At 36.9% G+C, this 22,294-nt stretch overlaps 1 protein-coding gene across 7 annotated transcripts in view; it reads right to left on the bottom strand.

Moving 5' to 3' along the window:
- Nucleotides 1-11,824: 11,824 nt before the first annotated feature.
- The window catches only part of LOC119505040 (zinc finger protein 782-like), a 36,286-nt gene continuing 25,816 nt past the window's right edge, over nucleotides 11,825-22,294 (bottom strand). For 6 of the 7 annotated variants that reach the window (XM_037797733.1, XM_037797736.1, XM_037797734.1 and 3 more), the window contains 2 exons: nucleotides 21,186-21,281; nucleotides 11,825-15,650 (listed from right to left, as the gene is read on the bottom strand). In XM_037797733.1, coding sequence (XP_037653661.1) covers nucleotides 13,867-15,650; nucleotides 21,186-21,281 — 1,880 coding nt within the window. In that variant the 3' untranslated portion in view covers nucleotides 11,825-13,866. Of the gene's footprint in view, nucleotides 15,651-19,498; nucleotides 20,276-21,185; nucleotides 21,282-22,294 lie in introns of those variants that run through there. The other variant, XM_037797737.1, reaches the window with a different exon arrangement.

A 22,294-nucleotide genomic window follows, 5' to 3' on the forward strand; every position in this document is an offset into this window, starting at 1 on the left:
ATTGTGATGGGATGAATTATTTTTTATTTGGAAAGAATATAATTTTCTGGGGTCTAAGGGGTGGAATGTGCCAGTTTAAATGTATTATGTCCCCCAGCAAAGCCGTATTCTTTGATGCAATCTTGTTGGGCAACCATTTCAGTGCTGATTAGATTGGAATCCTTTGAGTGTTCCATGGAGATATGACTCACCCAACTGTAGGTGATAACTCTGATAAGATCATTTCCATGGAGGGATGGCCCTGCCCATTCAGCATGAGTCTTGCTTACTGGAGCACTATATAAGAGCTCAGAGAAAAGGAGCAGTTTGCTACAGCCAAGAGGGACACTTTGAAGAATGCACTGGAACTGAGAGACGAGCTTCAGCTTACAGAGACATTTTGGAGACGGCCTTTGAAAGTAGACTTTTGCTCCAGAGAAGCTAAGAGAGGACAAACGCCCCAAGAGCAACTGAGAGTGACACTTTTGAGGAGCTGAAGCCTAGAGAGGAATGTCCTGGGAGAAAGCCATTTTGAAACCAGGACTTGGAGCAGATGCCAGCTACATGCCTTCCCAGCTAACAGGTTTTCCGGATGCCATTGGCCATCCAACAGTAAAGGTACCCAATTGTTGATGCATTACCTTGGACACTTTATGGCCTTAAGACTGTAACTTTGTAACCAAATAAAGCTCCTATATAAAAGCCAATCCATTTTTGGTGTTTTGCATTCCGCAGCATTAGCAAACTAGAACATAATCCAATAAGTTTGTGACGATTTTTTATGCTTCTTTAAAAAGCTAATAAAAATTTCAGTACCAACAGCTGGGTGTGGCCATAATAAATAAAAATTTGCAAGTGGATTTAGAACCAAGTAGTGGAAAGAGGGTGATCCACTTTTGAGCAGAATTTTAGGCATATGATACAGTCCCAGTTACATTGAACTTAATGTTGGTGGAAATACGGTCATTGATACACTGCTGGTAAGAACGCAGAAGGAAATGGAAAACATATTGTGCCAGTTTGGATGTATTATGTTCCCCAAAATGAAATTTTCTTTGATACAATCTTCTGGGGGAAGACATAATAGTGTTCATTAGGTTGGAACTATTTGATTGTTTCCATGGAGATGTGACTAATAACACCTTTGATTACGGTGTGACTTCTTGAAGGGCTTGTTTCCATCAAGGTGTGACTGTGCCTGTTCAGCATAGGTCTTAATTTTATTACTGGAGCCCTATAAAAGTTCAGAAATATAAAAGGACTTCAGAAAAGCTGCAGCCATGAGGGACACTTTGAAGAATGCACAGGAGTTAAGAGAGGAGTGCAATGCAAACTAGGAGGCAGCAGACACCAGCCACATGCCTTTTTAGCTAACAGTTCTTCGGACGCCATCAGCCATGCTTAAGTGAAGGTACTCTATTGTCAAAATCCTTGATGCCTTACCCTGGACACTTTATGTCCTTAAGACTGTAACTATGTAACCAAATAAACCCCCTTTATAAAAGCCAAACCATTTCTTCTGTTTCGCAAAACGGCAGCATTAGGTAACCAGAACACATATTATTTGAAACTGAAAGAAGGAAAAAACTTAGTGGAATTGTCTCCTTGAAGTTATGTAGAAAGTAGATTTTGTAAGCAATGAACTTGCATGTGTAGGTGAGACTTTGCAGTAAAGCGCTGAAGGTGTTTCTTTGTCATGCCTATAGTAAAATGTGAGAGAAGAAATTAAGGATAGAAGTATCAAAGAAAAAGAAACAAGGACTTTATCATTTGGGAAATTCTCAGCCATCCAGATGGCAAAGAAGCTAAAATCAAGACGCTTCCAAATGTCTGGCACTGAGAAAAAACTGTGTGTGGCTGTGCACCACTTTTCTGACCCACTGGAAATACCAAAGATCAAAGTAGTCATTCACAAGAGATTAAAGATGTGACTCACAGATACAACCCCCCTGCCCCCAATCAAACTAGGTGGCCTCCAGGAAAGTGGGGTCATGTGCTTTGGAGCAACAGAAGCCAATACAATTGATATTTATGAGCTTCCTGGAATCTCTGCTGAGTTGTTCTTGACAATTTTGAATCATTGCATTTGTACCGTTTTGAAAATCTGATAGAAAATCAACACTAATATGTCTGCCCCCGAAAGACTGTATCAAAGAAAATTCCATGTACACTCCTATATACAATCAAAAATTGCATCCATCTTAAGCAACAAATGAACTCCTTACAGCTGTTTGTGGTCTCACAAATTGAGTTAAGGTGGCTCAGTATATTTATTTTCTACTCTTCTGATACTGAAGTCCAGAAGTATACTCAATAGGGGAGGACAGTGCTCTACAATGCAAAGGTCGTAAGCATGAGAAACAGTTAGTCAGCCACTTACCCTGGCAAAACTCCTTGGCTTCCTTCCTTGGGTGGATTACACTAGCAGGCTGCCTGTCATTCTGGTTCACACATCAGAGATGGCTGAGGGCATTTAATGACTTACTTTGTTAAGCAGACATTGATGCCTGCTCAATAGAAATTTTTAGTTTATTTGGACGATTAGGCAAGCAGAAGATCGAAAGTCATTCAGTACCCAAACCAAGCCATAAGGAAAACATATAGGGATCCAGGTCAGGGCAGAATGTAAGAAGGCTCCTTGCCAAATGTGTCACTACCTGCAACAGTGTGAAACCCTCTGAAAACAGGCTGCTTTTCTGCCTATATAACCATGAAGACCCTTACTGAGCAGGTACACAGAAAATCTAACTCTTCCTGGGTCTCCAAATGAGGTGACCATTTCTTAGAACAAAAGTGAAGAAAACTGTAAACAAAATTATCAGACAAGAAGAAAGATCTGACATGTAAGAGAAAAAAAGGAGGTTTAATGACAACAACGTAGATAACATTCTCCAGTAGATGAAGTGGTGCTGGGGAGTCCTCTGGATATGTCCTGAGCAAACATGAAGAGCAGGTGGAGTATGCATACCCAGTCACTAGCCTGGGTCTCCTGGTTTCAAGAATGACTCCAGGTCCTCTAGTTAAACTGATATCACTTTGTGCGTAATTGATTAAGACTGAATTTAATGCAAATCGAATTATAATCTCAAAAGATTTGTTGAAGGGGCGATTAAATTGCCAAATATTATCTCTAAGGGAAACAATAACAAAAACAACAAAATTTGGGGGAAGAAATGGACTTGTTCTATGATGTATAGTATTACAAAGGCAGGCAAAACACATTGATCATAACAAGTCCAAACAAATAGCTTGGTAAAAATAAAAAGCAATCAGAAACACATGATAAGGCCAAAGTGGCCAAATGAAGGGGTTTTCAGCAAACAAATCTCAGGGAGTTTCAGAAACAAAAACAGTGATAGCCCTCTGGATAAAGACAGCATCCAGGAGTCTAGACTGGTATCAGTACATAAAGGAACAAACTATTCTTCATGGTATAAAGACAGTTGACATATGCATAAAGAATATAAGAAATACAAGGAAATCCTAAATTGCAGTTTGTGATTAAGGGAGACTGAATGGACATGACAAGAGAATATAATACTTAATATGGGATTGTCTTTTGCTATAATGGATAGTAGTTGGGAAATTGGAAAAATATTAGTAAGTGCCACAGATTAAACCCTAGTATTTTATCAGTGTTAATTTCTTGGTTTTGATAAATGTTCTGAGGTTACGTAATTCCTCATGTATAGAACAGAGTAAAGGGGCATCAAATCTGCCACCTAATCTTCAACAGTTCAGGAAAACTATGTAACAAAATCCATCTATCTATCTACCTTGCATCTACCTATATATTTGACAGAGAGAACAATAGACCAAACGTAGTCTAGTGTTAACTCTTGGGGAAACCGGCAGCATGTTGTCTGGGAATATTTTTATTACTCTTGCAATTTTTCTCTAAGTTAGAAATGATGTAAAAATAAAAATTAGAAAACTAGGGCTCACCATTACATCCAAGGACACATCTTTTATTAGTATTTCGGGACTACATAAAGTAACTATTGAAAGATCATGGACACTGTAGTCTTCAGAGACCCAAACCTTCTCCTATACTTATGCATTATCAGAAAACTCTCTGCCTATTCATCTGCTTCTCACTAAATGTAACCTTATTTCCACTTGTTGCAATTCAAAATTACAAAGAAGGCTGATCGTTTGTTAATTGTGGACTAAAAGCCTGTCACTGGCACAATCAACATGGAAGCAAGAGAGGAAGTACTATTATTTACTCATATGGGTTATATAGCAGTTCTGGGCACCAAGAGAGTATCTGTTATCAGAAGCAAACAGAGAAAGAGTACTGAGAACTCTACAATACCACTGTGAATGATAACTCATTACAAATAATAAAGCAGTCTAAATGAGCAGAAATGGCATGAAAGAAACTAATGATATTAGAACTATTTCTCTGGACAAAAAATATAGGTAGTGTTCGGCAAAATTCCCACCACCAACACACACAAAACCTACCTTTAGCAAATATTCCAGGAAGCTCTCCGCACCCACAACGGATGTGACTGTTTACATAAAACCCACTCTCAGCTTATGTGGCAGTTTGACCAAAAAAACAAAAATTTTCCATAACATAATAACCCCCCTGATGTCAACTCCTTATCTTAATCTGAACAAACCAATCCATGACATCTACTCTTTATCTTATCTGCCCTAAGCAAACCACTCCGCTGACATCAATTCCTTACTTCTCTATCTTACCCCAACATCCCTCCCAAAAGGTATAAAATTGTACTCTAACCTTTGTTCAGCGCTGTTGTCATTTTTTGGCTACAGGCACCTGTGTATAAATAAAACATTCTTCGATCGAGTTTTGGTCTCTTTTCTTCCCAGTCATAAAGACACTTTGGTGCCAAAACCCAGGAAAGAAAAAACCCACTTGCCTGACTTCAGCACCAACACTGGCACATCACCTCTGGGTAAGAAGCAAGCAGCCTTCTCTTTCTTCTCCGGCACTCTCTTTCCAACCCTGCCTCTCAAAAGCTATAAAACTTTTGAGAAAAAGAGTAATACCAAGATAAGCAAATGCTAAGAGGACAAAAACAACAGAAAATTATCATGCATATAAGGAAACCAGAAGATATGGATAATCCATATGCCCAAGTTAAAAAGCCAGATGTGACACAGAATTTGGAGCAATTAGTCAAAGTAGTACTCACAAACACCAATTTCATGGCTCAGTATTTAAAGGATATGAAGAAGACCCTAAAAGAGCATAAAGAAGAATTCGCAATGGAAAATTTGAAAACTAGCAGACATTATGGAAATAAATATTGTTAATCAAATGAAAAAAGATTTTTGAGACACATAAGACCAGATTTCAAGAGGTAAAGGGAAGAATTAGCAAATTCGAAAACAGCATGACAAAGTAAAAGTACAGAAGAATGAATGGTAAAAAAATTTGAAAAATTTGAAGTAGATCTCAGGGAAATGATGGACAACATGAAGCCCACGAATATAAGAATAATCGGCATTCCAGAAGGGGAAGAGAAGAGGAAAGGGCTAGGAAGGGTATGCAAAGACATCGTTGGAAAAACTCCCCAACCCTTTTAAATGACATAAATATGCAAATTATACTTGCCCAACGAACTGCAAATAGAATAAATCCAAATAAACCCACTGCCAGACATATTCTGATCAGATTGACAAATGCTAAAGAGAAAGTTCCGAAAGTAGCAAGAGACAAGTGATTCACCACATACAAGGGAAACAACGTAAGACTAAGTAGCCCTTACTCAGCAGTCACCATGGAGGAAAGAATGCAGTGGTATTGACATATTTAAAATTCTGAAAAATTGCCAACCAAGAATCCTTTATCCAGCAAAGCTCTCCTTCAAAATTGAGGAGAGCTTAAAATTTTCACATACAAACAAATGTTGAGAGAATTTCCTAACAAAAGACCTGCCCTTCAAGAAATTCTAAAGGGAGCTCTACCAGCTGACAACAAAAACAAAAACATAACAAACAAACAACAACAAAAAAAAAAAAAAAACAAAGGAGAGTGAGAGATGTCTGGAGAAGGGCACAGAATTAAAGAACTTTAGTAAGGGTACCTTAAAGGAAAGAGAGAGAGGGAATAAATACATTGGACAAACAAAAATGAAAGGATATGATGCCTGAATTCAAGAACTCCCTTCAGAGCAATAACACTATATGGTAATGGATTAAACTCCCCAATGACAAGGTATAGATTGGTAGAATGCATTAATAAATATGAACCATCAATATGCTGTTTACAAGAGACTTATCTTAGACCCAGAAACACAAAGAAATTGAAAATGAAAGAGTGGAAAAAAATATTCCATGCAAGCTACAGCCAAAAGAAAGCAGGGGTAGCAATATTAATCTCAAATAAAAGAGACTTCATATGCAAGGATGTCATTTAAATGCAAGGACACAAAGAAGGATAGCATATACTAATAAAAAGGACAATTCACCAAGAAGAAATAACAATCATAAATATCTGTGAACCCAATGGAGATGACCCAAAGTCCACGACACAAACATTCGCAAAACTGAAGGAAGCAACAGACTTTTCCACAATAATTGTGGGAGACTCCAATACATTACTCTTTCCTACAGGTGGATCAATCAGACAGTGGACCAATGAGGAAACTGAAAAACTAAACAATGTGATAAATGAATGTGACTTAACAGACATATATAGAGCATTACATCCCAAATCACCAGGATGCACATTCTTCTCTACTGTTCACTGAACTTTCTCCAGGACAGATTATACACTGGGTCATTAAACAAGACTCAATAAATTTAAAGATTCAAATTATTCAAAGAACACTCTCTGATCACAATGGAATACAACTAGCAATTAATAAATATCAAAGATTTACAACATTCACAGATATATGGAGGTTAAACACACTCCTAACAACTCACTAGGTTAAATGTGAAATTTCAAGAGAAACGGCTAAATATCTAGAGAAGAAATAGAAGACCTCAGCAACACAATCACAACATATCAAAACTTATGGGATGCAGAGAAGGCAGTACTGAGAAGGAAATTTATACCTCTAAATGCATACATTAAAAAGGAAGAAAGAGCTAAAATCAAACAAACAACTATTGGAACAATTGAAGAAAACAGAAAATGAACAGCAAATTAATCCCAAACCAAGTAGTAAAAGGAAATAACAGGGATTAAAGGAGAAATAAATGATATACAGAACAACAACAAAAAACAATAAAGAGAATAAATAAAACCAAAACTTGGTTGTTTGAGAAGATCAACAAGATTGACAAGTCCTTAGCTAGACTGACAAAAAAGAGAAGACCCAAATAAACAAAATAACAAATTAGAGAGGGGACATTACTGTGTATCCCAAAGAAATTAAAAAAAATTATTAGAGGATAACATGAACAACTGTATGCTAAAAAAGTAGATAATTTAGAAGAAATGGACAATTTCCTGGAAACACAGGAACAACCTAGACTGACAAGAGAAGAAACAGAAGACCTCAGCAACACAATCACAAGCAAAGAGATCCAATCAGTCATCAAAAAGCTTCCCACAAATAAAAGCCCAAGACCAGATGGCTTCACAGGCGAATTCTATCAAACTTCCAAAAACAACTGACACCAATATTACATAAACTCTTTCAAAAAAATTGAAGAAAATGGAACACTACCTAACTCATTTTATGAATCCAACATCACTCTAATAACCAAACCAGTTAAGGATGCAACAAGAAAGGAAAAGTAAAGGCTAATCTCCCTCATGAAGACAGAAACAAAAATTCTCAACAAAATACCTGCAAATCGAATCCAAAGACACATTAAAAAAATCATACAACATGAGCAAGTGGGGTTCATTCCAGGCATGCCAGGACGGTTCAACATCAGAAAATCAATGTAATGCAACACACTGACAAATCAAAAGGGAAAAATCAAATGATCATCTCAACAGATGCTGAAAAAGCATTTGACAAAATCAGGCATTCTTTTTTGATAAACACTTCGAAAGGCAGACACTGAAGAAGTTCTCAACACAATAAAGGGCATATATGAAAAACCCACAGCCTGCATAGTACTCAGTGGCGAGAGATTGAAAGCCTTTCCTCTAAGAAAAGGAATGAGAAAACAATGCCCACTGTCACCACTATTATTCAAACATTGTGCTAGCAGTTCTAGCCAGAGCAATACGGCAAGACAAAGAAATAAAAGGCACCCAAATTGGGCAGGAATAAGAAAAATATTATTTGCAGATGATACAAACTTATATTTGGAAAACCAAGAAATCAATGACACCGCTACTTGAGCTAACAAAAAAATTTAGCAAAGTAACGGGATACAAGTAATGTGTTGACATTATATGTAAAGCAAGAAATTCGTTTTAAATTTCTAGATAAGGCTTACTTACATTTTTCAATTTTATAGATTTTTCCTTTAAATATGTGATAATATTTGACAATTAGTTGAAATGTTTTACACATTCAAAACTGAATGTACAGGTGATGTCATCACCATGGTGACATAAACAGCTACTGAAAACTACTCTTCAGAGATTCAATGAAAAAAAGGACAATTGTGAATCGTTTGAAATTCCAGAGGATATTGACTGGAGTATGACCTTGAAAATGTTGAATTGAAGAAAGAGAAGAAATATCAGATAAGAATTTTCCATCCCACAACAGCCGATCCTCTTGCTTCCCCCACTCGGTATCCTGCAGGAAAGGCATGGAAAAGGCAGTGACATGGCACACGGGACCCCTCTCTCCAGGAACGCAGATTTTAAACTCTTACAGCAGTGAAAAATACCCTTGCTGTTTGAAGACCTGGTGGACTGGGGAGGACATTTGAAGGCCCAGCTCAGTGAGAGGCAAAGAGACTGAAAAAATGAAGACACAGATGCGTTTCCAGCCCTGGGTCTCAAAGCCCTTCTCCCACCCTTGAGGTAAGCAGCACCTGGCATGTGGATCCAAGGCAGACCAGGCACTGGGGATGATTAGGTTACCCAACAGCACCATCTGCAGGACAGTCTGAAAAGTGCAAGGACCCTTTCTTAGGAACATAGAAGCGGGTCTACACACCGTGTAAGGAAACCTGGCCCTGTTTTGGCAGAAAAATAGGGAAGACCCAACTGTTAAAGCAGGGATGTAAAACAAACCCAGGTATTGCTAGCCAGTGGAAAACAGAGCACCACTGGAGGCCAGGAGATTTCTATTACCACACACAGTGACCTTGCTGGGGTATCAAGTGCCCACCTCCCACCTCTATGGCAGGCCACAGTGGGCACCTGGTTTGGGTGGGGGGGAAGACTGGGAGGAAGAGCCAATCTGACAACTGGTCAGGGAGAGAAACACAGAAAGAGATAAAAGTCAACAAACAAGAAAACCTTACACAAGGGAGAAAACCTCAAGAATAAAGCAATCAAGAAAACCACAAGCCAGGACAGTAGAAAATCAAGCCACATCAGGAAACAGGAAGATATGGCCCAGTCAAAGGAGGAAACTAACATTTCAACTGAGATTCAGGAGTTGAAACAATTAACTACAGATGTTTAAATGACTCTTTTAAATTGAATCAATGAGGTGAGAGAGAATGTGACACAAGACAAAGGATATAAAGACACTAGGTGATCATAAGGAAGAAATGATAAGCTTGAAAAAACAAATGGTAGAACTTATGGGAATCAAAGGCACAATAGAAGAAATGAAAAATACAGTAGTGACATACAACAGCAGACTTGGAGAGGCAGTAGAAACGCTTAGTGAGATGGAAGACAAAATATCTGAAATCCTGCACACAAAGGGACAGGGAAAAGAATGGAACGATATGAGCAGGGTCTCAGGGTACTCAAGAACATGAAGCACACAAATATACAAGTTAGAGGTGTCCCAGAAGTAGAAGAGAAGGGAAAAGCTGCAGAAGGAATACAGAAAAATAATCAGTGGAAATTTCCCAATGCTTATGAGATGTAAAATTACAGCTCCAAGAAGCACAGTGTACCCCAACCAGAGTTCATCCAAATAGAACTACTCTAAGACACTTACTGATCAGATTTTCAAATGTGAAAGACTAAGAGAGAATTCTGAAACCAGCAAGAGAAAAGCAATCAATCACATACAAGGGAAGAATGACAAGACTAAGTGCAGATCTCCCAACACAAACCATGGAGGCGAGAAGGCAGCAGTATGAGATACTGAAGATACTGAGAGAGTAAAACTGCAAAGAATCCTATATCCGGCAAAACAGTCTCATAAAAATCAGGGATAATTTAAAATATTTATAGATAAATAGACACTGAGTTAGTGAACAGCAGACCTCCCTGACAGGAAATACTAAAGGGTGTGCTACAGATAGGAAAAGACAAGAAAGGCTTGGAGAAGAGTATAGAAATGAAGGTATCAAAAGGTAGAGAGAGGATAGTGATTGGATATTTGATGTTGGAGTATAGAATGTTCTAGAAGATTGATTGTGTAGCACAACCCTCTGTGATGGTAGCATAGTATAGTAAGTATGCTGAAAGAAGACTGCTGTGAATACTGTTGAAAGAGGAAATTTAGGGGTCTGAATGACATGAGAAGGAAATATAGAAGGGACTGTATAACTTAGTGAAACTTGAAGTAGTCAATGTGTATGATTAAATGTACAAATGTAAGAAAATTTTTGCATGAGGGAGCAGCAAGAATGAATGAAGTTATGAGGTATGCAACAATGTGAATGGACCATGAGGACAGTATGTTGAGGGAAGTAAACCATAAATGAAAAGACAAACATTAAAATGGTCCACGGTTTGCTAATGCTGCTGTTAAGCAAAACAACAGAAACGGATTGGGTTTCATAAAGGGAGGTTATCTGTTTACAAATTAACAGTCTGAAGGCCATGAAAACGTACAAATTAAGGAATTCCATGAGTATACCTACACCAAAGGACCAGTAGTGTCCAGAAAACCTCTTTTAGCTAGGAAGGCACGTGGCTGGCATCTCCACGGAAATAATCCAATGAAACTTTTCACTCTCAATTGACTGAGTCACATCTCCTTGGAAACATTCAAAGGATTCCAACCTAATCAACACTAATACTCCCCCCCACAAAATTTCATTAAAGATAATGGTGTTTTGAGGGACATAATACATCTAAACTGGCACTCTAACATAGACTACTAACAATATTTAAACTCTGGGAACTGAATGTTCGACCATGGGCTATAAGGGGAAGGTTTATATAAAGGCTCCTAGATTGGAAGCTCTTGCAACAGTCACAATTATTCATGATTTATAACAGTTATTTCTACATTTTGAGATACTGAGATATTTCTATGCAATGTAGACAGTCCCTGGAGCTTTGGGGGTCTGTCTGGCAGCTGGGACTCACAGCCAGAGTTCAACATATATGACCGTATGATTCTAAAAATCTATGGTTCACACTACCTTTACCCAGTGTAGGGAAAATCAGCAGAAAAAAATGGGACAAAAAGTAAATGAAAATATTGATCAGGGGGATATGGGACATTTTGAGTGGTCTTTTACTTGTATTTTTATTTTTTGAGAGTAATGAAAATGTTCAAAAATTGACTGTGTTGAAGAATGCACAATGATACGATGAAACTGTGAACAATTATATTTTCGATGATTCTATGGTATATGAATATATTTCAATTAAAAAAAGTAAATGGCAGAGATGGGGTATGGGATGCCATGAGTTTTCTCTTTTATTTTTATTTTCATTTTATTTTTTGGATGAAAATGTCCAAAAATTGATTGTGGTGTTGAATGCACAAATATATGATGAAACTATGAAGAACTGTACAGATTGGATGATTGTATGGTATGTGAATATATTTCAATAAAATTACACTTAAAAAAATGAACATGTATTCAAGGAGATATTTATTTTCGGTAAAGGATTTTCAGTATGTATTGAAATATTAGATTTCTCCACTCATATTTATCAGCTTCCCAATGAAGGATAATTCTGGGATGATAATTTAGGATGTCGTCAGGGAGTGGTTCTGAGGAATTTCCTGATATACATTGAGTTTACAGGTCTCACAGAAGTCATATTTGTAAATTTTATTAACCTATGGTAAGCATGTCAGTATTACATATATCAAACCTGCAGAATTTCATCAGAAACAACTTTATTTCCTTTGTCATGTTAAGTCCTCCTGTGTACATGGAGGAGAAAACTGTCCCATAGTCACTCTCTGGGCCTGGATCCTTCCATCTTGTACTTACTCATCATAAGAGCATGAGTCTCATGATTATCTTCCCAAAAGTTCCTTTCCATTCTGACAAGGGACAGAACAAAATGAAATTTTAGAGAGCTATCTTCAGTGGGTCTGGTCACCAATTCCTACATTCCACTAGTTAGAGATTGATGACATGAAGCTATTTCGATGAAGGAGAGGTTGGGAAAATTAGACTTAGTGTGCAAGAAGGGGAAAGAGGAAAAGTTACTAGTAGACAAATAATAGTCATTCTATGATATATCAGGTTAAGTCAAATTGAGCATGGACATACTGCAGGATTTTTTTTGTATCCATTACCTTCACAGAGTCTCCTTGTTATTCTGATACATGAAGAGGTTCACACTGAAGTTATTTTCTGCTGTACGGAGAAAGCTGGCTTTTGGTTTAGGGTTACCATCCACTTATTACATTCTAGGTTTTCTCACTCGATTTCTCTCATCATGAAGGCGTTATGGATCCTGTCACATTATTATTTCGTTAGAAGTTTTCAAAAGTTTGAGTTTTCTGAAGGTTGCGTTCACAAAGCATGTTTCCCATGTTAATTATTTTTACAGGCTCTCATTCTTGGGTGAATTCTCTGCTATCAAATAAGGAGTATACTATCACTGAAAGACATTCCATATAAAATATATTTCAAGAAGTTCTCGCTTGAGTAATTTCTTTGATATTTAAAGAAGGTTGATATTTTGCAGAGGAACTTCCAACGTTCATTTATACAAAAGGTTTCTTTCCTGTGCATCTCCTCTGGTTTCATGAGATAGGATTTCCAGCTCAGAGTTTTCCCAAACTATCACCATTCGTATGTTTAATCCCCTGTATGGGGTCTCTGACGTTCTGTAAGGTTTGCTTTCTGGCTGAAAGTTCTCCCACATTCATCACATTTGTACTGTGAGTTCTCTCATGTACTCTGAGGCCTGCTGTTTGGATAAAGCATTCTACACACTGATTGTAATTATAGGTTTTCTCTCCTGTGAGTCCTCTGATGTCTTAGAACTGAATTCTCGCTGAAAACTTTTCCATATTCATTACGTTCATATGGTTTCTCACCTGTGTGAGTTCTCTGACATCTTGTAAAACGTGATTTCTGCCTAAAAGATTTCCCACATTCATCACATTTCTGGGGTTTCTCCAATTGTAAGTTCTTTGATGTGTTCTAAGATATGATTTCTCTCTAAGATCCAACACACCGATTACAATGACAGTGCTTATCTCCGGTATGAGTTCTCTGATGTTTTCTTAAAACTGAGTTCTGACAGAAAGCTTTTTCACATTCATTACATTCATTGAGTTTCTCCCTTCTTTGAGTTCTATGATGTTTTCTTAGGCAACACTTCCTTCTGGTTTTGCACATTCATGACATTTGTATGTTCTTTGCCCTGTGTGAGTTCACTGTGGATTCCTCACATTCATTATACTCATGGGGTTTCACCCATGTTAGTTCACTGATGATTCCTTAATTCTGATATGACTGAAAGATTTCTCACATTCATTACATTCAGTCGCTCCCCTGTGTGATTTCTCTGATGTACTATAAGGGATGACTTATACCTGAATGACTTCCCATATTCATTGCATTCAAAGAGTTTCTCCCTTCTATGAGTTTTCTGATGCTCTCTTAGACATGAATTCTGTTTTCCCACATTCATTACATGCTTAGGGTTTCTCACCTGTGTTGAGTACTCTGATGTTTTTTTAGACTCAACTTGTCCATGAAAGCTTTTCCACATTGATTACATTCATAGGGTTTCTCACCTGTGTGAGTTCTCTTATGTTTTCTTAGACCTGAATGCTCGCTGAAAGCTTTTCCACATTGATTACATTCATAGGGTTTCTCACCTGTGTGTGTTCTCTGATGTTCCGTGAGGTGTGATTTCCGTCTAAAACATTTCCCACATTCATCGCATTTATAGGGTTTCTCACCAGTGTGAATTCTCTCATGTCTTCTGAGACTTGAGTTCTGGCTAAAAGACTGTCCACACTGATTACAATTATACGGTTTCTCTCCTGTGTGAGTTCTCTGATGTGAACTAAGAAGTGAATTCTGATTGAAAGCTTTTCCACATTCATTACATTCATACGGTTTCTCCATTGTGTGATTCCTAAGATGTTTTCCAAGGGATGACTTGTGTTTGAAATGTTTTCCACACTCATCACATTTATATGGTCTTTCCCTTATGTGTGTTCGCTCATGATTCCCTAGGTGTGATCTAAAACTGAAAGATTTCTCACATTCATTACATTTAAAGGGTTTCTCCCCTGTGTGAGTTCTCTGGTGTCCTATGAGGGTTGACTTATAGTTGAAAGATTTCCCACACTCACTGCATTCAAAGAGTCTATCGCATTTGTGAGTTCTCTGATGTACTCTGAGACCTATCTTTACACTAAAGGCTTTCTCACATGTATCACATTTATACGGTTTCTCTCCTTTGTGGGTTCTCTGATGTTTCCTTAGCTGTGATTTCTCACTGAAAGTTTTCCCACATTCATGACATTCATGGGGCTTCTTCTTTGAGTAACTTATTTGAGGACTAATTGGGCGTAAATTCATAGGACAGGACTTTCCAAATCCCTTACCCTCATAGGGTTTTTCCCTTGTGTGAGTTCTCTGATATACACTGCAAGATGACTGGTAACTGAATGTCTCTCTACATGTGTTATAATCATAGGACTTATCTGTTGTATGAGTTCTCTGATGCACTGGAAGGGCTGAATCCTGACAAAAAAATTTTCCATATTCAAATGGTTTCACCTCTGTAAGAATTCTGTGATGTTCTCTAAAATGTGAATCATGGCTGAAAGTCTTCCCTCCTGTATCAATTTTTCGAAGTTGAGTGATCCTACTGAACTTTATCCCATTTTCATTAGATTTATATTCATTAAGCTCATCGTGACTCTTATGTTCTTTAGGAATGTTCTGAGATACAATAACAGATTTTTCAAGCATGTTTTCCCCACCTTCATTGCATTTATATGATTTCATACTTGGGTGGGCATTCATAGATGCAAAAAAGGCAGCTTTCTGTAGGAAAGCTTTCCCACATTCACCATCCTCAAAAGGTTGCCTCAAACTCTGAACTGCCTGATTCTGAATAACTTCCTCCTCCTGACTGAAGGCTTTCATGTTTTTATTACAATGAAAATATTCCTCTCCTGTTTGAGTTCTGCCATCAATACTGTGGATCCACTTCTCAAATACATTAACCTCATCAGCACTCTCTTTTGAATACTGGCAGTGTGAGGCCAATGTGCTTAGATCAAGGTAAGTAGGTCCTACAGTGTCACATTTCAAAGGTATTATTCTTGAAGGAAAAGTGTTTATGTCCGGATTACATGGTGTTCCCGAGATGTTCTCTTGCTCTGTAGTCAACATTTTGTTGGTGAATAAAACTTGGCACCAATGTTTGCCTCGGTTTTCTGAGCTCTTAAGTTCCTCATGTTGGTAGTGTTCTAAAAATCAGAAAATTAAACATACTTTGTGATGCTTAACACACTTCTTATGGAATGAGGTTTATATACATATGCCCTATTATCTATTTTTTTGTTTCTGGTTCAATCTCCCACTTAAAAAATAATGCCAAATATTTATTCCCTCTATCCCAGTTGATTTTTAAAAATAAAACATGCCCAAGAACATCTTTATGTAGTGGAGAAAGGGACAAGAGAGTGGAAATGAAGGTCATATGTATTTGGCATTTAAAAAAATAATTCTCAAAATTAATGTATTGGCATTCTGAAATGTAATTCTCAAAATCAGTCTTCATGCTTCCTGTGGCATTCCCTGTGTTCCATTCTACACCTGAACACCTTGACAAGTTTATAATGGCACCAACTTCCACATGTGGTAGGTCATGGTTTAATTCTTCCCGTACTTTTATTCACAGGAACACAAATGTACAGTGGAAGTGTGAAACTGATGTGTGTTAAGTCATTTTTCCATCCGGACTGGATCACTTCCCTAGCCTGGGTGTATTTTATCAGGTACCTGTGTCTACTCTATCAGGGTCATTCAATGAACCGGTCTTGATCATCAAATCTTAACATTCCTTCTTTTAATTTGCCCACTCATTTCCCCAAAACCAGTTTTGCTCCTGTCCAATCCTTAATTCTGCTTTCTGTCTACTTTTCAACATATCTAGTTTTCACTGACTGTGAGAACCTTAAGGATCATGTTTCAACCTGATTCAAGAAACTTAAAAAGTATCTTCATATTTCTTTATCATAAATATCTTGTATACATTTTACTGCAATTACCCTGCTGCAAACCACTTTCCATGAGACAAAGTGTCAAGCCATGCTAAAAACATTTTGAGGTCTTCAGTCTGCTCCATAGGTACCCACAGATGAAAGACAGATGAGACATGATTCTGAAAAATAGCTTTCCACTAACTGCGTGTTCATTATGTATTCTAACTTCTGTTCCACTAGTCCACAGTATTTTCTGCTCTAGTTTCGACAGGTTATTGGTCCCCACTAATTCATTTCCAACAATTATCTTACACTCATATTCTTTTTCTAGTTATTCATTCCCAGTTTGGGCACTACTTAAATCTAGATGCCCTTTAGAGCAAAGCTATTTTCCCAAAGGTTTAACAATAATTTTTTTTAAGGCTTCTTGTACGTTCCCAGTAACTTAACCACCATTTGTTTTAAAACATGAAAGTAGTCACTGTCTGTGTTGTTCATTTGGAGTAATGGATACAGGAGAGAACTTCATGTATCTGAGATACAAGATTTTTAAGCAAATTACCATCACCAAAATCAAGAAGCATCTTAAACATGATGGCATGTCCACAGTTAAACAGGGCAGCATTTTCCTCAGTTGTACCTTAAATAACGGCTTACCTTTTAATCAACAGCAACTTTCATGATAAAATTTATTTTACATAGCTTTGCTCTCCTTTCCTAAATGCAACTCTCATGCTGATTTAATTGCATTCATGTACAATATAAATTAAACCAGCAACCCTTAGAAAATAATGAATCATATAATGACCCATTGAGCTCTTTGACACATAGTGGCTCAGACCTAGTACAATCCAACAGATAATGCTTCAAAAGGTCTAGAAATGTGACTTTGGCATGTGCTGACAGTGAAAGTGTTCCTGAATGAGTCAATATGAAATCCTTCTCCCCACCTAACTATGGGTAATCCACAATGGAATTTAAAAAGATTTATTATATATTACATATCACAGAATGGAAGAATAAAAGAGACCATTCTTTTGAGGGGAAAGGAGCTCATTTAATAACTGTATGCTATGTGAAACAGAATGTGTGAACGAGTCTCATTTTCTTCTGACACACTTATTAAGTGGGTTCAGAGTTTTAAAAAAAAGGGAGAGTGAAATATCTGCTAAAGTCTTGCAAGATAACTCTATAGAAGAAGTGGGAATCTGAGCCAAAATTGAAGGTATTCCTTCCTGAGCAAAACTTTCTTCATGCTTACAAGGTCCCTTTGGCCATGAAATTTTTAAACATTCTTTCCTCACTTCCCTTTATATTTTTCATCCTATGTACACAACACAAAAATAAGTACAATTTACTTTTTCCAGCTGCTTTATATAAACGGCTTCATAGAGCTTACTATAGTCATTGTTTGTCCTGCTTCTGTGCTCAACATAGAGACGCATCCAGGTATTTTCTTGTAGGCATAATTTGGTATATTCCCTTTGCTGTATATTTTTCTTTTCAACAACTGCACTACAATTTATTTCTCCATTCACCTATTAAAGGGTATTTGTGTTGTTTTCATTTTGGAACAAAATACTCACATGCTTCCTATACCACAGCAGTACACCATTCTCAAGAGTATATACCTAGGACCAGAACTGCCTGATATGTGGTATGTGTATCTTTGCCTTTACTCAATAAGGCCTGCTGATTTCAGAAGTGGTTGCATCAGTTTTAATTCCACAGCAGTGATGAGAGTCTCTGATGCTCCACATCTTCAATTCCTGTTTCTGTCAGACTCTTCATTTCTGCAAATCTAACGAATAAAGAACTGTGCACTGGCACCATGCTGCAGTTCTACTTTGCTACTGTTTCACAATTAATCAGGTTAAATAGCTTTTCCCATGTTTACTGGGCACCTGTATTCCCACTGGAAAAGCTCCTTAAGTCTTGTATGCGTTCATGCTAGGCTCTCAACTTTGTTAATAGATTTCCAGAGGTTCTCAGAAGAAATAAAAATTCAGAATTTTAATAAACCGCAGTTTATGTCTTTTATCATATAATACATGATTTTCTGTTCTTCAATTGTTCCCTATGAAATGGAACAAAAATGTTCTCCTGTATTTTCTTCTAAAATATTTACAACTTTGCCTCATAAAAACTCAGCCTTTAATACTCCTAAACAGACTATTTTGAAATGGTGTGAAGCAGGGCAAAATATGTCATTTTTTATATTAATGGCTTTGCAGCACTCTACAGTGACAACTGTTTCATAAATCAAGTGAAAATAAAGCATGTTTGTTTCTGCGCTTTCCATTCTGTTTCACTGTTCTATTTAATTTTCTCGACAGACTACCATTTTTTATTGGTTATAAGAGCTTTCCAATACACTTTTATGTCTCGGGGGGAACAAAATCCGCCTACCTTGTTCTTGTTTTTTTTCAAATGCACTTTAACAATTATTGGGACTTAGGATTTCCATATAAATTTTAGAATCAGCTTTTCAGGTTTCAAAAAATTGGGATTTTGTTCAGTATTATATTGAATATATAAACACATCAGAGAGAACTGTGAGTTTTAAAATACAATATCCCAATCTATGAAGTGTGCTATATTCTTTATTTTAGTTTAATGCCTCTCGAATACTCTTAGAAAAATTTAGATATATTACATGTCTTTCATTATATCTATTTCAAAATATTTTCACCACTGTATTGCTAGATGTATCTTCATACTTTTTTCTAACACAGTACTTTTCCTTTTCTAGTCAGGGATAGTTATTTGACACAATTATTTTGACTCTGAGAATCAATTTTGGTCTTAGAATTTAGAATATGCCAGCTTATCTTGATTACTCCTTTTATTTTGCTTAGTCTTCAATTAAAATTACCTTGCTTTTTAATGTATGTATGTTAGCCAAAAATTTTCTTCTAAATTCTACTTTACTTACTATTCAACAGGTAAATTCTAATGATTTTCATTTTTATATCTGTCTGGATATTGTACAATATTGATTTTTATTTATTCCTTGACCAAATGTTTTTAAAAGATACCCATTACTGATTTCAAGAAAGACATTTTGATTTTTTTCATATTTACAAGTTTTATTGAACAATAATATTTCTACTTTTTTCCCCAAATTATTGAAGTTTGCCTAAAATATCTTTATATTTTGTGACTGTTCAAATATCATGTAATAGAAGGTTTATTTTTTGTTTTTACAGTACACAGCTTTGACAGAGACATACCAGGTTCATTTTATGAAATATAGTATTTAAAAATTTGAGAGCAGTGGTCAGCAAACATTTTCTTTAAATGTTCAGAGAGTAACTGTTGCAGACTTTGCTGTTTATGTGGCTTTGCAAAGCACTATTTTAGAGTCTCAGTTTTTGTCTACTAACTCTGGTATGAAATTAGTGTACATTAAAGTCTACTCTGTCTAATGTGTTTGTATTTCTCCTTACTTCTTATAGTGTTTTTTGTGTGTAAATATTGATGACAATTTATTTGTTGCACAGTTATTCAAAACTGTTATCCTCCTTTTAAACTGTCTTCTTTAGCATTATCAAAAGGCCCCTTTTCTCATCTCTGTTTTGACCCAAATTGAACCTTAGTAGAACCTTTCCAAATTATGTTTTAGGTGTATCTCTGATACAATCTAATAACATTTTCATTTACTAAGCCTTTTAACCATTTACCTTAGTTAACAGGGCAGATATGTTTCAATTACTGTATGTTAAACAGTGTGTTTGCATAACTTTTGTGCAGAAAAGAATTAACATAGAAGGTTTGAGACTACTCTCCTTAGAAAGGTCTGTTTGCAAGGTAGGCTCCCCGCTGGCATCTTGGAACTTAGATTTCAGGAGTCCTCCAACATTCCCGGAGCTGATAAGAGTGGCTCACTGTGCCAAAACTGAAAAATGTGATTTATGCTAAAGACCTGTATTCCTTCTGGGAGTCTGCAACTTTGGTAGATGCTAGACACAGGAAACCTACATAAACAGCTCCCATTAAAAACCTTGGGCACTGAGTCTCTAACAAGCTCCCCTGCTGGGCAACATTTTCACACATATTGTCACAACTTGTTGCTGAGGTGATTAGCATATTGTGTGAGTCCACTGGGAGAGGACTCATGAAAGCTTGTGAGAAGATTCCTCTGCACTTCTTCCCATGTGTCTTTTCCTATTGTTGATTTGCTTTGTATCCTTTCACTTCAATATATCTTAGCAATGAATACGACTCTTTCTTGAGTCCTGTGAGTCTCCCTTGTGAATTATAATAACTGGGGGTGGTGCTGGGAACCCTGATACAGCTTTCTAAAAATACATGTCTGGTAATGTTGCAATGTATTTCTCTTCTAACAATTAGGAAGATTGGATTTGGCTCCATTAGTTATCCCTATAATTACAATATTATGCAATTCCTCAATTAAATATTCATTTTGATAGTATCTAGTAATTCCCTATTATAGAATGAAAGATTGTTTCCTCTCTCTTTCTGATGCTTTAACTCGCAATTGAGTTGGTTTAATAATATTAGTTTTTATATTTTTATTTACATATATATCCATCACTTAATTTTTCACCTTTAAATTATATACTTAGTGCTATGTTTTCAAGGTGGGATAGCAACATGCTTACATCCATCCTGTTTTATAAGGTTTTCCTTCCACATTTCATTGGATACTTTATTTCTAAAATTCCAATAAAGGCTTCTACAAGAAAAGTCCTGAAAAACATTTTAAACTGTTCATCTCTGATCACTTTGGTTCTAATACCCTTGGATACCTTCTGCCAGTACTAAATAACGCACCTGTATAGCTCCTGTCCAGGAATCCTTCCTCTAATAACCATGAGTCTTCTCCTTTTTCCAATGTGAAGATCAATTCTGGTTTTGTAAAGCAGTATCCTGTAAATTGGAAACAATTTAGAACTTGACTGAGTTGCAAGGGCTTCACTGTCTTTGAATGTGAAAGAAGGCACAACTTCAGAAGTGGCACGTTGACCAGGCTCGTTTCACTCTTTATGTGGGGAGTGACAACAGAAATATTTTCTTCTGCTCAAAAGGACCAACCTCCTTTAATCCCTAGATCACAAAACCAAATAATACCAAATTTTAATATAGGACAACCTGTTATGCTTCATAAAAGGGATTTCCAGGGAATATCCACTTGTGGCCATGGTGAAGGACAAGGAACCGATTAAACCCACCATAGTGTACATCTAGAAAACCAAGCAAAATATATGAAAGAACAGCTTTTAGACACTGGACAACAGGCAATGCAATACAAGGATTCTTGAACATAGGGAAATAACGTAAGACCTATGATTATCACAGATAACTGCTAAGTTTTCAAGACACTGTATATAAAGGACTACCAAAATAGAGCCTGACAGACTCAGTAAGTGAGGAGACAGTATTGAAGGTTTAGGGAAGACATAACAACTAGAATTTGTGGGGTAAAATACCAGAGAAGGAGAATTGTACTGAGAGGGTGAATCTTAGAGATCTGCAGAAGGTTCTCATTGAGTCTTTGGCTGGGTACTGCCTTGTGCATTGTGCTGGCCAGGATATATTATGTCCCCCAAAAAGTCATGTTTTAACCCAATCTTGTGGGATATTTAGATTAGGTTGTTTCCATAGAGCTATGACTCACACAACTGTAGGTGATACTTTTGATTAGATTATTTCCATGGAAGTGTGGCCCCAACCATTCAGGGTGGGTCTTGATTAGTTTATTGGAGTCCTTCAAAAAGACCGGCTGAGAGGGACATTTTCGAGAGAAGCTAAGAGCTGACACTGATGCTGACACTCAGAGATGCTTGGAGACACTTGGATATGCCAGACTGGTTTTCTCCAGAGAAGCTAAAAGAAAAAAGCCCAGAGACATTTTGGAGAATGCCACTTTGATACCAGAACTG

The sequence above is a fragment of the Choloepus didactylus genome, chromosome 10, assembly GCF_015220235.1.
Source record: "Choloepus didactylus isolate mChoDid1 chromosome 10, mChoDid1.pri, whole genome shotgun sequence".
Classification (NCBI taxonomy): domain Eukaryota; kingdom Metazoa; phylum Chordata; class Mammalia; order Pilosa; family Megalonychidae; genus Choloepus; species Choloepus didactylus.